At 44.1% G+C, this 16,764-nt stretch overlaps 1 protein-coding gene across 1 annotated transcript in view; it reads right to left on the bottom strand.

The window, feature by feature from the left end:
* hmcn2 (hemicentin 2) overlaps positions 1-16,764 on the bottom strand; it is a 55,541-nt gene that overhangs the window by 18,503 nt on the left and 20,274 nt on the right. Inside the window, exons 22-49 of the mRNA XM_055050610.1 lie at positions 16,129-16,288; positions 12,979-13,106; positions 12,599-12,850; positions 11,557-11,640; positions 9,284-9,475; positions 9,062-9,192; positions 8,798-8,942; positions 8,171-8,297; positions 7,915-8,072; positions 7,476-7,754; positions 7,262-7,404; positions 5,364-5,514; positions 5,024-5,236; positions 4,834-4,947; positions 4,561-4,748; positions 4,359-4,455; positions 3,846-4,007; positions 3,616-3,729; positions 3,236-3,432; positions 2,709-2,790; positions 2,487-2,618; positions 2,254-2,397; positions 1,994-2,153; positions 1,447-1,571; positions 901-1,084; positions 714-811; positions 336-614; positions 63-253 (exon numbers count right to left, since the gene is read on the bottom strand). Of these exons, the coding sequence (XP_054906585.1) occupies positions 63-253; positions 336-614; positions 714-811; positions 901-1,084; positions 1,447-1,571; positions 1,994-2,153; positions 2,254-2,397; positions 2,487-2,618; positions 2,709-2,790; positions 3,236-3,432; positions 3,616-3,729; positions 3,846-4,007; positions 4,359-4,455; positions 4,561-4,748; positions 4,834-4,947; positions 5,024-5,236; positions 5,364-5,514; positions 7,262-7,404; positions 7,476-7,754; positions 7,915-8,072; positions 8,171-8,297; positions 8,798-8,942; positions 9,062-9,192; positions 9,284-9,475; positions 11,557-11,640; positions 12,599-12,850; positions 12,979-13,106; positions 16,129-16,288 (4,430 nt within the window). The remainder of the gene's footprint in view (positions 1-62; positions 254-335; positions 615-713; positions 812-900; positions 1,085-1,446; positions 1,572-1,993; positions 2,154-2,253; positions 2,398-2,486; positions 2,619-2,708; positions 2,791-3,235; positions 3,433-3,615; positions 3,730-3,845; positions 4,008-4,358; positions 4,456-4,560; positions 4,749-4,833; positions 4,948-5,023; positions 5,237-5,363; positions 5,515-7,261; positions 7,405-7,475; positions 7,755-7,914; positions 8,073-8,170; positions 8,298-8,797; positions 8,943-9,061; positions 9,193-9,283; positions 9,476-11,556; positions 11,641-12,598; positions 12,851-12,978; positions 13,107-16,128; positions 16,289-16,764) is intronic.

The following is a 16,764-nucleotide window of genomic DNA, read 5'->3' as shown; positions in this document are numbered from 1 at the left end:
ACAAAATGAGAAAATGTGAAAACATTCAACAGGTACCAATAACTTCTCAAGCTACCGCACACCTGGACTTTGCTGATCCGGACGGCGTGTCCGTCCTGCTGAACGATGTCGGCTCCCTCCAGGGGGCGGCCGTCCTTCAGCCAGCTGACGGTGGGAGGTGGGACGCCCGAAGCGGAGCACTCCAGCTCAAGTGGACTGTTTACTGGTATGGTCAGCTCTTCTGGAGAGCCGGAGCGGGAAATCTTTGGAGGCTCTGGGCGAGAAAAGGAGAACGGTTTGCCTCATTGTTTATTGGACTTTACAAGATGAGATGATGAGTGCAGTGATTGTTCTACCGAGCACGGTGAGGTTAAAGCTTTTGGTGCTGCTTCCAGCCTGGTTACTGGCCACACAGCTGTACAGGCCTTCATCTGAACGAGTCACATCGGGCAGCTGGAGCCGCGTCTCCTGTCCGTCCAGCAGCAGGTTTCTGTGTAAAGACAGCGGCTGTCCATCCTTCATCCATGTCAGGGTGGGAAGGGGAAACCCCCGTGCCTCGCAGGTTAAGGTCACCAAGGATCCCTGGACTACTGTCACCGGCTCCACCGGTTCCACACGATCAACACCAGGGGGCACTGCACACCAGGAACACGTACCAAATAAACTCCTCAGATTTGCATTTGCTTTGTATTGTCTCTAGAGTAAAGCTGCCGATGAAATGTTTGGATTTCTACCTTGAACTTGCACATCGTAGCTCAGCTCAGCGAGGCCGGCTTGACTCCGCGCCACACATGTGTAAACCCCGGAGTCCAATTGTTGCACAGGAGCAATCCTTCATTTCGAAAACGGGGGAACATTAGGAGTGACCTCACCCCTAATAATCTAATTATTTACAAGATATCAGCTATGATCTAAACAGACCTCAGCAAGGAGTCGCCAGAGAGGAGGCGCGTGCGGGGAGAGAGGAGCAGCGGACGGCCGTTCTTCAGCCAGCTGATCTGAGGCGGAGGGTTTCCGGCTGCGTGACACTCCAGAGTCACAACGCTGTCCTGAGTCACCTGCACCTCTCTGGGGACTGTCGTCTCACCGGAAATAAATGGTGGGACTATCATAAACCAGAGCAAGTCCGAATTAGTGTTGCAACTAGATGTGGACAGATAGAGTTGAAACCAGACGTTTAAATGCAGCGAATAAAAGGACACTTGTTTTCTCATTGTCTGCAGATGAATCAGACAAAATTTCTCTAATTTCAGCTAGATTTACAAAATTATTCCCAATTGCTAAATACATCAATAATGAAAAACTATATCAGAGATTTATTTATGAATATCTTCACTGCGTTTATCTTTAAACCAGTGAATACTTAAAATTATCTTTAAACTTTTTACTTAAAATTAACAGTTTAAAAAAATGTCAATATCAGCAGTTTTAAACTTTAACAAAGACAAATAATTAATCAAAACCAACCTAAAACAACGAGCGTGTAGATTTTGCTTTCCTGGCCGGCTGTGCTGACAGCCAAGCACGTGTACGTCCCAGAATCCTCGGGGCTCAGCCTCCTTACAGTTAATGTGCTGCCACCAGGGGTCAAACTGCAGGGTTTTACACACACACACACACACACACACACACACACCACACACACACACACACACACACACACACACACACACAAGCGTTTTCAGTACTCCACCTCCGACTCTCAGCGTTATTTTCTCATCATCATTAACAGCATCTTCCCATGACTTTCACAAGAACACAGATTTGCTCGCTCTGGCTGATGCAGTAGCGATGATCATGAGCAGAACAGCTGTGACACAGCTGCTCGTAATACGCGTCATGGTGGAATTAAAACCATTTGTCTGTGCTTCCCTTGGTCATGCCTGTTATGCTGTACTATGATTTCTGAGTATTCAGCAATACTCAGAAACCTTCACGGAGCAGTTTTAATCACTCCTGACATTTTAAGTGCTAATCTCTTAATCACACACAGTTAGAGCAGTGAGAGTCTTACGCGATGTGATGCGTGTCTGATCCCTCCAAAGGCTCTCCGTCTTTCAGCCAGCTGAGGCGGGGCGTGGGGATCCCATTTGCTCTGCAGTCCAGGGTCAGCTCCTCTCCCGTGGGTGCACTCACATCAGATGCTTGGTCGGAGTTCAGGATGGTGGGCGAGACTGGGAGCCGCGCAGATTACATGTAAAGGCTGCCCGTGAATCCTCACTTTCGCACAAAGTCAAAATAGAGCAAAAAGGATGCAAGGAGAAACTTGCTTACCAAGCACTGTGAGTGTGTAGTCTTTCTTTGTTTGTCCTTTGCTGTTCTTTACCAGACACGTGTAGGTCCCGGCATGAGACAGAGTGAGAGGGCCCAGCTCTAGCCTGTTACCTCGAACGGACCACTGCCACTGCAGACTGCTCTCTGGATCGCATACGCACCCTCTTAATTTAGCCGTCACGTATGAGAAGTTTGTACTTTTCCCATTTCTCCCGTCACTGCCTTGCTCTTACCTATAGGAGTTCCATCTTTCAGCCAAGTGATGCTGGGGACAGGCACTCCTGTGGCCTCACACAGCAGGGCCACATGGGAGCCCAGGGTATAATTGACAGACTCCCGCTGAGGCCCATCGAGCACCGGTGGAACTAAGGGAATAAACAAGCATAGCATTTAATCATACATCACCCATAGGTAGATGTTGAAAGTGTTACAGTGCAGCTCAGGGACATTCTTACCATGGACTGTCAGACGAAATGTCCTGTCCACCTGTCCAGCAACATTGGACACTTTGCATGTGTACAATCCACCATCTGTAGTCTGTGGCAGAAATGCATGTGTTTTTGACAGGGATTCATCCATCCATCCATTCATCCGTCCATTCATCCGTCCGTCCGTCCGTCCATCCATCCATCCATCCATCCATCCATCCATCCATCCATCCATCCATCCATCCATCCATCCATCCATCCATCCATCCATCCATCCATCCATCCATCCATCCATCCATCCATCCACATACATGTATTATTTATCTGTATTTTGAAGACTTGTAGCTGTGTCAATCTGTATATTGTGGTGACGTTTTGTAATTTTTAGGGATGACTGCAGGCAAACAGATGATCCAACCGTTTGCTGTGCTCATCAGATAACAAACATCAACAATCTGGCGAACAACTAATGCTGACAGCCACTTAATGTCCTCATAAGAATTTTGTTTTGCTTCCAGTCTGACACACCTATGACGTAACGCATTTCTCCCAACCTGAACGCCTATGATCTCCAGCTGGTGGACGTTTATCTTCAGCCCGTTCCCTTCGGCCAGTTGCCGCCCGTTCTTGTACCATGTGACCTCTGGCTCAGGAACACCGTGAGCGTCACACCGCAGGACGACCGAAGAGCCCACTTGGGGGGTCACGCTGTCCGCCTCCGCGTCGAGCCGAGGTTTCAGCGAGGGCGCGACTGTTTATTTGGAGACATTGGAAAGTTTGATCTATTTAGGCTCTGCATGATACATGGCTGACATGTCGTCAGTCACAGCTGGTTAAAGATAAACACGTTTTATTGCATGGACAAAAGTGTTAAGATTTGATCATCTGTATATGAATCGGAAATGTGCAGATGGATCGTTGTGTGCTTGCTCACCATAAACGCTGAGGAGAAAGCTCTTCTGGTCCTGCCCTGCCGAGTTGCTGGCGGTGCACACATATTGACCTCCGTCTTCCAGTCTCGCCCGAGGCAACTGTAACATCTGGCCACCTTTAATGCATGTTCAGATTTATATATAAAAAACTAATATCAGTGTGACAATTGGATGAAAGGATCAGAAGTGCAGCTGATGTAGAAACGATTGGAGCAGTTGACCCCTGACTGACCTGGCAGAATGTGAACCGTGGTGCTAAAATGGAGAACCTGCCCATCCCTGGTCCAGGTGATCTCTGGGGGAGGGTACGCTTGGACGTCGCACAGCAGTGACACCATGAGCCCCTCGATCACACTCACCTCCTCTTCTTTGGGACCAGTTATTCTAGGAGGCACTGAGAATGACATTTGTTGTGTGCATTCAGAAATAATGCACATAGCCGAGAACCTTGTTTACATTTTTTCGCAATATAACCATAAACAATATAAACTGTATTTTCTAAGGATTTCACATGAAGAATACAGAATGAAATTTAGATGTTTTAGTGATTTCCTCCAAATGAAAATCTGGAAAATACTGCATGTTTGTGTATTGAGCCAAACAAATTCATACAAATTGCAGGTCCAATTTTTTTGAGGAATGACTCTGCTTTTCATATCTACCGACTGAAAACTTCTCACATGGTTATAATATGAGAAAATGTAAAAAAAAGTTTATCGGGTATGATTACTTTTAAATGTCCTACCTTGGACCGCCAGATTGAAATGCTTCTCAACTGTTCCGACCTTATTCTCTGCCATACACAGATAGTCAGCCATGTCTGAAATCTGCACACTGAGAAGCTAAAAGGTTAAAAAAAAAATTTAAAAAAAACACAGCGTTACGTCTCCGAACGAAATCCTCCGCCAGATCGGTCTGCAGACTGGTGAAAGTGAAACACGTCCAACCTGAAGCTGCGTTCCATCCTTGCTGATGTGGTGCTGCGAGTCTGTGCTCACAGGCTGCCCGTCTCTCAGCCAGGAGACCACCGGAGTGGGGTGTCCCGTCGCGTCACAGTGGAGAACCACGGTGCTATTCACCACTGCTCCCATTTCCTCCATAAACTTCTCTGATGCTCCCATAATAACAGGAGGAACTATGAATAAATAGAAAAATAAATCCTCATGTTTGAATTTTATCGCAAATATCAAAGCAAAAAAAATGTGTGTTTGTTTGCTTACTGAGAACCTCCAGTTCAAAATGCATGTGATCCTCTCCTGCCTCATTTACAGCTTGGCATGTGTACTTTCCACCGTCCTCCTGTTGCACCCGAGGGATCTGTAGCACCTGTCCTCCTGGCCGGAAAAAGAAATAATGTCTCGGTCATACAGAAAAGGTTAGAGGTCACAGTTAAATGGAGCTTCCACTGACCTGGATGCAGCATCACTCCGTCAGTCGAGGTGAGTTTTCTCCCATCCTTGTACCACCTGAGTTTTGGCGGAGGGATGGCATTGCTCTCACAGGACAGGCTGACCGAGTGACCCAAGACAACGTCCCGCTTTTGCACCCTGTCCTCGTTGTCCCCTTCATGTCCCAAACCCCAGGCTGCTTCCGTGTTGGTCACCCGCTGGAAGATGGGCGGAACTGGCAGGAAGACAGAAACCGATCGCGGTAACTTTCTACTAATGATTAAAAAAATCTTTCAATCTCAACAGAGAGATGTTGTCTTGACACAAGGTTTAACCCAAAGCTGAAGCAACTGTATGCACACCTTGAACAGTGAGGTGAAAGTCTCTCTTATCCTCTCCAGCGGAGTTGGACACCACACATGTGTATTGTCCTTCGTGGGAAAGCATGGCATTCTCTATGTGGAGGAGGTGACCACTCTCCTGAATGCCAGCCTGGTGGCTCCCAGTCAGCAACTAGACACAAATATATATGCATATATAAATATATATATATATATATTTACATCACATTTGAAAAGCTTGATGTAGAATTCTGTGAGTTAAGGGGTATGAAGAAGACTGATGAGATTAAAAGCAATTAATTATAAAAATTATCTATTACTAATAGTGGAACTGACTTTTTTCTAGTATTACATATTTGCAAGGTAAAACGAATGTATTCACTGTTATGTAGTGGATGATATGGCTGCTTATTGTCCACAATTGAAAGAAGGCTTTGATAGCTGTAACACTTAGAAAACAAAAGACATATAAATAATTAAATATTGTTTTTAGGTAAAATGTAAACAGAAGCAGATCAATAGTTTCTCAGTCATGGACCTTGCTCTTATTTTGTTAGGAAATACTCAACTTGCTTCCTATAAGCAGCAGAGTTTTTTGCTTTATTGAATAATTTTACATTTAAATCCAGCATTATCTAGATAATTTTAAGTTTAACTGTACCTTTTAATGTCTAAACTTAATTCGAAAATGGCATCAATGATGGTGAACCTAAGTTGCATTCCGGTTTCAATTTCAAAAGCTAGTGGGATTTGCTAATTTGTTTGCTTATCAGCCCGGCAAACTGCAAAAGCGATACAAGATCACAATGTGATTTCAAACACTGTAGGACTATGTCCACTAAAGAATGTCTGTGCGTCCACTAAAGAATGTCTGTGCGTTTGTCTGATTTAAAGAGGTGCAAATAGGAAGAAGCACAAAATACTAGTACAAATAATGAACTTTTTACTGTGCCTGTTACTACATTTTACATTAAGACAGCCATGTTGGATTTTAAGGTTTGATTCAACTCTTAGGAACATTCTTCTTTGTTAATTTCCTTGGCAGGATTATCTGAACACACTTACACTTAATGAACAAAAGAGTATGAAACATGCATTGTTGGGAATAATCTCTGAACAACCACCACTGGTAATATAAAGGGTTAAAAGGGTATCTATTCAGGACAGGAACCAGTGACGTCATCTAATGGACTAATCAACCAGTGTGTTCCTGTTGAGATGTCATTGTATTGCATAATCATCGTCATGTTCTCACTTTTCTTTACTGAACAGAACCTTTGCGCGACCTTGCTTCATTAGTCTCCATTGTTTTAATAAATTGCATTTGGAGGTAAATCAGCTGACTCGCGTCCTCTTCAATTAGACAAATGAGAAAAGTTTTTTCTAACTTAGCACAAGCGGATGCCAGCATCCGCACCTTTTGTTTAATTCCGTCCTCTTTTCTTTTTGGACATTAAACAGACAGCTGAGAAACTCGTGGTTCCGTTACGCAAGTGTTATAAAATGTCTGTAAAGATAATTCTTGGAAAAACATGTTACGCAACCGCCTTGTTCAGGTGAGATAAACATGTCCATCAGACTCAGAAGAATTACATTTCTGCTAAAGAATCTCGACAAACTGTATGATGTTGAGTAACACGTTTACCGAAGGAATTTGAAATTGCCGATTCGGAGAGAAAAAAACAAAACAGCAACAGTTTTTTTTTTTACTGTCAACGTCGTGACATTTAACTACTGGATTCTTTATGCTTCTGCTATAATTAACATGCTTGCTCATCACACAAAATCTGGAGAGGGGGTGGTTTATGTAAAGGGATCTTTATCCTGTTGAGGCTCTTGCAATTCATACTGATTACCAGCAGAGGTCAGACTGCATTGCATGAAAATCACAGAGCTTGGAGCTGCAGCACCACACCAACCTGTCCATCTTTAAACCAGTGAACTTTGGGTTCGGGGAATCCTTTGGCCAAGCAGGACAGAGTTAAACTTCCGTTTATCCGCACTTTCTCTTCCTGACCAGAAAATGTCAAGGATGAAGAATCTCCTTCTATCTGCGGTGGGACTGATGAGATGGAGAAAACAGTTAATTATCCAGAAGTAGCTGCTCAAGTTGTTTTACCGTTCACTCCTTACCCAAAACACTGAGCGAGTACTGCTTGGTGGCTGTGCCTGCTGGATTTGTAGCCCTGCACGTGTAAAGGCCGCTGCTGTCTCCCTGTGCAGAGCCCAGGCGCAGAGCCTGCCCGCCAAGAGTGTACGTCAGCTGAGGGGTGGACACGATGGGCTGATTATCCTTCAGCCATGTGATGCTGGGTGTAGGCGAGCCCGCAGTATTGCAGGAGAGGACTGTGGGGAAACCCAGCACCACTGACACCTCTGAAGTCTCATTTGTACCCTTGATGATGGGTGGAGCTGGAGAAAATCAAACAGAGAGCACATTTTAAGCAAGGGATGTTGATTCAAGACTCAAGACGGGGAAAGTTTTAACCTTTATGTCTGAGGTGTAATCCTGACTGTTTAAAGCGCTTTTAATTTTGGTGAATCTTAGAACGACAAGAAAGGAAAAAAACACCTTGAACTGTAAGTCTGAACTGGCGCATCTGGGTTCCTGCGCTGTTCCTGGCCAGACACTGGTAAAGGCCCTGGTCCCTCAGTCTGACTGACTTCACCTTTAGGACCTGGCCATCTTCCAGAAACTCCACGTGAGGGTCTCCGTCGGGGGACAGAACCCTGAACGCAGGCGAAGGAATCAATAATCAAATCAATGTAACTGTATTGTCCTTAGCATGCAGCTGAATGCCACCTTTCAAAAGTTAGCGATGACGTACTCTCCATCATGGCTCCATTCCACTCTGGGTGCTGGTCGCCCACTGACTCGACACTGGAACTCCACCTCCTGACCCTGCACCACGGTGAGCTCCTGCAGGCGGGATGTTCCCGAGATCACTGGAGGAGCTGGAATAAAATTATACACAGAAACATCTCAGTAATTTCAAACATTATGAGAACTTGTGTGGTTTCCAACTCTGTTATAAGACAAATTAAAGGGTAGTATCATGTGCTTTCTTGTCATATAACGGTATTTTAATGCACAATAAAGCAACTGTGCTGCCTTCAGTACCTAGGAAAATGTTATGTAAATAAAACATAATTTAAAAGAAATTTGTCTCTGAAATTTAACGTCTTGAAATTGGACCTTTTGTCTCTTTAAGAAGCACCTGCTCTTCAGTGCGTCATCACAACAGCCTTCCTCTGTTAAGCTGTTCATAAATGTCCTTGGGAGCTCTGGACTGAGAAATAGTTCATATGATAAGCTCAGTTCCACCAGGTGTTTGCTAATTAGTGCTGACTAGTCTGGAGGAGCTGAGTGAGCTGGGCTTGAAAACATAACATGATATAAAGCTAAAAAAAAAAAAAAAAAGTCAATTATTACAGCTTTGGGTTCCTGGCCTCACCTTGTACCACTATGTTGTATTGTCTCCTTGCCTCTCCAGCTGAGTTCTGAGCTGTGCAGGCAAATTGACCTGCGTGTTCATGTTGAACTCTGTAGATTCTGAGCAGTCGGTTCCCGTTCTGCAGATACACGCCGGGGTTTTCCACCTGGACACAGCGATCAGCTCTGTAAAGCACCTGCCTCTTTACTGAAGGACACACCAGCCACTTGGTGGCATTGTACAGCTAGAGATGGAAATGATTCAGTATCCAAGTGAAGCACTCACAGCATGACCATCTTTAGTCCAGGTTATTAGTGGGGAGGGAATGCCGAACGCATCGCAGCCCAAAGTGAGCGACTGCCTCAAGGTGACAGTCAGGTTCAGCGGTTGGCCATCGTCTTGGATCTCCGGAGGAACTAAAAATACACAATAAAGGGATTTGTGTCATTAGTGTGTCTGCTGTTAGTGGGAGAGAAAGCAGGTATGCAGCTATAAATAAATCCTCACCGTTTACTTTTAGCCTGGTTTTCCTCTCGACTGAGCCTGCCTCGTTGGTTGCCACACACTTGAAGTCTCCACTGTGGCTGGCAGATGCTGCGCTAATTACAAGAGCGCCATCCCTCGCCACAGAGTACTCCGATTGTCCTGGATGGATCTCCAGGCCATTCTTAAACCAACGTACCCTGGGATGTGGTGAACCTGCAGGTGGAAGACAGGAAAGTCATTTGGATTCTGAGTGAGCACAAAACGAGCTTTATATTAACCATGGCAGAGAGAAAAAAAAAAATGAAAAAAGAAAAGTAACTCCCATCTCTCCGATTGTCGACAGAACTTATCGGGCGCGCGGCCCAGAATGGAAAATGCCAGCTCTCCATTTATCTGCAGGACAGCAGGCGAGACGCTGCCAAAACAGTTAGAGTCCTTGCAGCCCCTGAGGCATACTATAGCCAAGGTCAGGCTCACATAAAACAGAAAACAAAGTATACTAGAGGGATGTGAAATGTAATATTTAAGACTATGGTCTCCAGATTTATTACCTAACACTGAAATGAAAGCTTTTGAGCCATAGGAAAAAAACAAAAAAAATAAAACAAAGGGATTGACGATTCACCCGAAGAGCCTGAAACAGATGTGTTTTGTGGATTACCGAGTGAAGGAGAGGTGAAAATGGTCCACCGGAGAAAGCTAAAATGTGAGAAAAAAAAAAAGGATTTTCTACAGAGCGACAGAGTGGCAGTCCTGGAGGAAACACCACTTGGTCTATTTCCAGAGGTGTTACATACAAACACCAGCCGTGAGGCAAGAAAAAAAGCACTTTTCCTCGATCTGTAAGCTGCTCACCCTAGTACACCACAGGCAATGTCATCATGTGTTGCTTCTTTTAATGCGTGTACAGCTGAAAGAGCTTTAATGCAGATTCATTATGTCATTGCTGGGAGGAAATGTGTACAGATGTCCCGCTTTAGATGCTGACAGATCTCATTAGTAGGCCCTTTTTTTCCCTTAGAGTCATTAGTGAAAGAGGATATCCTACATGTGTTTCTTAAATATTTACCCCCTTCGTTTGCAATACACTTGTTGTATTAATAATGTCTTCCTGGCAAGAGATTTGCATTAGCATCATTAGGCCGGCTTAGACAGATTGATCTCAAGAGAACAATGCAGGGATGCATGTTTCCTGCAGCTGACTTCCTCTCTTGAACATCAAGTACTTGAACAGCCCCATAAAGTGGTACATGGTGGTATCTGCCTTCCTCTATAGCAAAGATGTAAAGAGGGCTATTTTGGCTTTATCTGCCTCTTCCCCTGCTTCACGGTGCACCTCAGACGTCTCTGTCCTTTATCTGCCAGCAGCAGCCTGTAATTAGGATTCCTCTCCCAGCAGGCCGCGACGCACAGGAAAGCAGATGTGGCTCACTGAGGCAGCCGGCAGACCGATGTTCCAGCTGTTGCTCCACATTATAGACGCAGTCCTCACCTTCTCTCATTGAGCAAGTTACCATGGCAGAGCTCCACACAAACAATGGTTGTCTGCAGGAGCTGTCTGGTGAGGATCACTCAGTGATTCCAGGGACAGCTGCTGACACCTGCATGCTTTGATAAAACTGTAAGTTCTCTCGAAAATGCTAGCTTGTTGAGCGGGCAGGTTTCTGGATGGGACAGCGGCATAGGGGGATGCTGCTGTCATGTAAATTCACTGAGACACCCAGAACATCCCTCTGAAGAGGCATAGCTATTTCATATTTTTAGAGTATTGCGAAAATATTTCCCACCCTGTGAACTTTGTCACATTTTGTCATGTTACAAAACACTTCATTGTATTTTCTTGGGTTAGTGGAAGAACAATGATTTATACTATCAGACGTCTGATAGTATAAAGAGATTTCAAGAGAAAAGGTTTAGGAAACTTCCAAGCATAATTAAGCAGTAAAAACAATATTCCAAGCTGTGAACAATTCATGAAATGTTGTTAATTCCATAAGTCAACAATAGAAAGAGAATAGCCCCACACCAAAACACCCACATAGGTATTAACCAAGAGACTCAAGGTGATTGTAGATCCACAATCCAGGTGGAGAAATCTGTCAACAGTACAGCTATTAGTTATGACCTTCACAGAACAGTGGCTACAGGAAAAGCCACAATAAGCCCTGTTTAGAGTTTGCTACAAGCTATTTAGGGGTCACAGCAAACAGGTAGAAGATAGCGCACTGGACTGAAAAGACAATAACAAAACTTTTTGATCAGCATGCAAAGTGATATGTGAGGTTAATTCATACCTTTAGCACGGCAGGAGATGACGACTTTGCTGTTCACTACTTTCTCCAAGATGGCATCTCCAGGTTCTGCAAAGGATGGGGCCTCTGGGTGGGGAGGGAGTGGTGATAGGTTTTTCACTTTGAACTAAAAATCTACTGATAAGTTAAAAGTACATGAGGAGAGTTAATCAGACATTCTTTGTGTGGAAATAAGAAGGAATCAGGAAGCCTCTGGGCATACAAATAATTTCTGTTGTGCCATTTGAGAGAGCACACAAGGTCATCAGGTCATCGACAAACATTGTACAAAAGTCATTGGAAGGGAAAGTTAAGCACACAGAGACACTGTAATGGAATAATTAGCATAAAAAATCAAAACAGATAATGGTGTTAGTTGGTGTGGTACACTCTTGGGCTTTCACACAAACCGTGATATATAAAACTTTGTGGTGGATCCACAACTTTTACAACTGGCCATAAGATTAGGCAGATCAGCATGAGGTTGGAGTGAAGCCCAAATTTAAAGCCCTGTGAGTCTTTTCTTGTTAAAAGGCTATAACATTGCGCTGGCATGGTCAGAGTAGACCTCAAGTCACATCATTATGGCTCTGAACTTTCTGAGGCAAGACTTAAGTAAAGTGTGTCTTTCCACAAATCCTGTCACAGAATTATGCACACACAGCTCTCTGTTGTGATGCAGAACTGAAATTTGTCACTGAAAATGATAGCGTGCCACTGATCCTCCTGGTTATAGCACCACACCAAACACAAAAATCACTGCTTTGGTATTAATATCAGCCTGTCCTTTGAACATTGGACAGTCTAGCTGTCCTTGGTCCTTAGCGTTGTATATCTTGGACAAACAGAAACTCTATAACCTGTTGATTCTAACATTAGGCAATTGCGACTTCTGCACAGCTCACAGGCTGGTCAATCTCACTATATGGCGACAGAGGCTGATGCCATCAGGTACCTGAAGCAAGATTTTTTCTATAGTGAAAAAGTATGTTAGTATAAATCATTTTGTAATTTGATTTTAAAACTGTAAAGTGGAGATATTCACCAAGAATTTCCAGCATAATCTCTAATGTTTCCTGTCCAGCACCGTTTTTGGCCACACACTGGTATGTGCCCTGGTCTGCAAGGGCAACTGGATGGATCCTCAAGGGTGCAGAGTTCTTGTTACCAACAGGACGTCCGTTGTGGAACCAGCTGATCTCAGGCCGTGGTTCTCCTTGGACCACACAAGGAAGAGCCACTGTTTGGCCAAGCATGGCTTTCAGGATGGATGGTGCAGGCTGGATTCTGGGCTTGGCTGAGAATGGAAATTGGTAGCATCAGCGGTAAAGTCTCCAGTATCTCTGTCAAAGACGCTGAAGACAGCATAATAAGCTCTGAGCGTCAGATTAAGTTAAATTTACAAATGAATCTCCACCGACGTACCTTGAATCTGTAAATTGTAGCTCAGGGACACATTGCCTGCCGGGTTTTCTGCAGTGCAGGTGTACAGTTTACTATCGATCAGACGCACATCAGCGATCCTCAGAGAGCCTGAAGGCAAAACAGTGAACCTGGGGAGGAATGGGGTGCAAAGGCAAAGCAATGGAGAAAACACTTCATGAGTCGTAGTGGATCTGCAGCAAAAAAAAACAGGCACTGTTTCCGTCGTTAGAAAAAACGTTCATAATAATATAATATTTAAACTGTACTGAATGCAGATATGTGGGCTCAGTTTATATTACTAACATTTTATAAGACAGACCATTGCAAAGAAGGGCATAATTCTGAGGTGAAAGTCTTTCTTCCAACAATGGTCTTTACCATCTTGACCTTTTCTTTCCACCTCACAAGTATTAATTACTTTAAATTATATTACATATTTTGATGTTTTTGTAATGTGATGAAATGTGTAGAAGTCCAGGGTTGGTGATACTTTTGCAAAAGAGTGCAACCATTGCTTAGCTTGTAATATTTTCTTAATTTTTAAGGCTATATTATAGGGCTTGCTATAAATGCAAGGGAAACAGTGTACAGCCTCTTTTCTGATGTCATTATTTTGGTGCACAGAACAAAAATGGATCTGTGACGACTGACAGGCATGACTGGGTAAAGACTGGACCTCAGCTACACCCCAGTTGTGCTCCCAGAGAACAATTAAACTCACATTTCCAATTGTGCAGGAGCCATTACCGAATAAAATGGTAAGGGAAGCTTGACCTTGATGATATCACTGTGGGAAAGATCGAACACTTAAAAAGATCAATGAATTTCCACTTGTTGGGAGCAATGCAGCAGGTTATTTGAGGACATACAGAACATGTGAAAATCAGAAAACTTGCTAAAGGATGAAATCAGAATGCGAGGTCATTCACGTCTCTGTAATCAAAGTTTTGTTTCTCAGAGAGAAACCATGTGCAATGCATAGTTTATGCTGAAACATTCATTTGTTCTATGGATGTTTGTCACAGATAAACATCCATAAGATTGTGGCAATCACTTACACTAAACTGTACGTCAAGAAGACGCTTTGTTACCCAAACAGCAGCAAGAGTCCAGCCTATGCTAAAGAAGCTAAATGCAGGTCAGTTGTGTTTAATGATTTTGTGATAATATGACTTACATCAGAAGCTGTGCAGCTGTATAGCTGAAAGTAAACACACCTCCACAATTTATCTGCGATAACTCTGTCTGCCAAGCAACCAAATTCTAACAATAACACGTTCAAGAAAGTGGAAACTCGTCTGTAAGCACAAAGAGCTCTCTATTTTAGCAGCCATATGCTGTAATACCTCCACCACCACCATGTCCCCTTCCCACCCTCCCCCAACCACTGTAAAAAAAACAAAAAAGAGAATATCTACAATCAGAACCAACTGGCTGCCCGGTCGGTCCCTGCTCAGACTGCAGCGCTCCGACACAAAGGAGTTGAGCCATCTCTCTCACTCATTCATCACTCCCCACTCTGCTGTCAAATCACCAGCGTCTGGTTTAGAAACTAACTGGGACAAATCCGTCTCATCAGCACTGGGTGGAAAATGAACAAGTGGTGGATTAGAAAAGTACTCGTACTCCTTTAATGTTTCTACGTTTCGTCAAGTTCCAGCAACCACACACATCCATTATCTAAACCCACTTATCCCTGCAGAGGGAGGCCTATCTCCAGCAGGCATTGAACGAGAGGCAGGGTTCACGCTGGAAGAGTCGCCAGTCCATCACCGAGCAACATAGAGGCACACAGGACCATGAACGCAAACACTCACGCCAAATTCAGAGAAATAACTGAGCAGTCATGACTTTGGATTGTCTCAGGAAGTTGGACTACCCAGAGAGAACCCAAGCATGAAAATGCCAACGCCATGCAGAAAGCTCCCAGGATGGGATTTGAACCCAGGACCTTCTTGCTGTATGGCTACAGTGCTACCAGCTGCTCCCTGGTGCAGCCCACAACCACAGCCAAATTATCTTACGGAGATTTTATGAAATCGAAATAAACCAAAGTTGTTTATAACTGTGAAGTGACCTGAAAAGTTTACACATTTTCTTTTTAAAAAAAAAAAAGCCTGAAAAGTTTGGAATGCATTTTTATCCTGGTTCAATGCTTTGCAGAACAACCTCTGGCTTCAGATACAGCTGCAAGTCTTTTTGGGTTGGTCTCTACCAGCTTTGCACACCTAGGGACCAATTTTTTTGTATTATGAATAAAACAGCACATACTCAATTTGATCAAATGAAGGGCTAATAAGTAGATGTGGGAGGAAATTCACCCCCACTCATTTACGCTACAATCAGCACCCTCTGGTCATTTCCCCGGAGTCGCAAAGTGTTGCTGCAAAGAACAAATCTTTACATGGTCCGCCTGTTTCCACATGCAAACGGCGGATTGTGGGGGTTGTTCTCACAGATGTGTTATTCTCATCAGACAGAACTTGTAAAGAGTCAGCATGTTGTTTTACTTCTCAAACACTTCTGGGAATCCAAGGATCAGGCAGACGCTATGCTTGAATCTCTTTTTCTGACAGTTCATATCCCCCCCAGTTTCCTGGCATTCCACTCCCACTGTTTCCTTCACATCCAGCTCACAATAGTCTTATAGTAACTGAGTCACCACGGGTCTCTGCCCCGTAGCCCCTGTCGTTCTCCCATCCACCCTATCTGGTATCTCATAACCAGACAACATGCGCTGCAGGCTGTCTGGTTCTGAGATTTCGTCTATGATGTATCCAATACGTTGCTCCGATCTGTCAGCCTGTCGGCACCTCGGGGTGACCACACATAAAAATAAGGTACAACGCCAGATTTCGCCAGATGTTCCTCTTCAGCTCGGACTGTGGGTGAGGCCTATGCACACATGCGGGCTTTCAATGGACTGTCACTTTCTCTGCCTTACTCCGTTTTCAAGGCATTATCAAAAGAAAATAATACAAATAAATAAATCAGCAGTACTTTCAAAGGGCTGCTCCTCATAAGCAAAATGTGCTTGCAATACTAGATGTCTGACATGTTGTTAGAAGTACAAAGGTGGGAAGCATGTGTCACTTCCCAGTTAAGTCTAATGAGATTGCATATTGATGGCCACAGAAAGCCTGTTCTTACCCATTTGTGACGGGGGGGATGGGATGCCCGTTGCGGCTCCATGTGACTAATGGGGAAGGACTTCCCTGGGCCTCACAGGGGAGAACCACCTCAGTCCCCACCTCCGCCACCATCTTAACGATGTTGTCGTGGCCGCTCACGCCCATAATCTTTGGCAAACCTTAAAAAAATAATCATAATGGAAGAAAGAGTTATGGCAAAGTCATTCTAGGTCTTTTGTCTCATAAAAGGCCGAATGCACCGGAAAACCTGCAGCATCTGACTGTTTCATGTTATGTTAGGCTACAACCACAAACTTCAGTGTATTTTTATAGAAATTAAGTGATAAACTCAAAGGAGCACATCATTAATGTGGTGTGTGTATCTGCATTCAGCCCCTTTTACTCTGATACATCTAAATACAACCAGGCAACCAGGTGTCTCCAAAAGACAATCCGTGTGTGTGTTTTAGTCTAAGGACAAATTCAGATGTTCTGTGAGGGCCTCACATGTGTGTAAGAGAAGTCTAGTTTCCAGAGGCAGGATATAAATCAGTATCCCGTCTCATAAAGGACACAGAACACAAAGTACGGCCGTGATCCTACCAAGACATAACTGTCTTCCTAAACTGCCTGTCCAGCAAAGAGAGCATTCAAC

Source organism: Poeciliopsis prolifica, unplaced genomic scaffold, assembly GCF_027474105.1.
Source record: "Poeciliopsis prolifica strain line A6 unplaced genomic scaffold, Auburn_PproV2 SCAFFOLD031, whole genome shotgun sequence".
Classification (NCBI taxonomy): Eukaryota; Metazoa; Chordata; class Actinopteri; order Cyprinodontiformes; family Poeciliidae; genus Poeciliopsis; species Poeciliopsis prolifica.
Note: the sequence above shows the minus strand (reverse complement) of the source record. Positions and strands in the feature narration are given on the sequence as shown.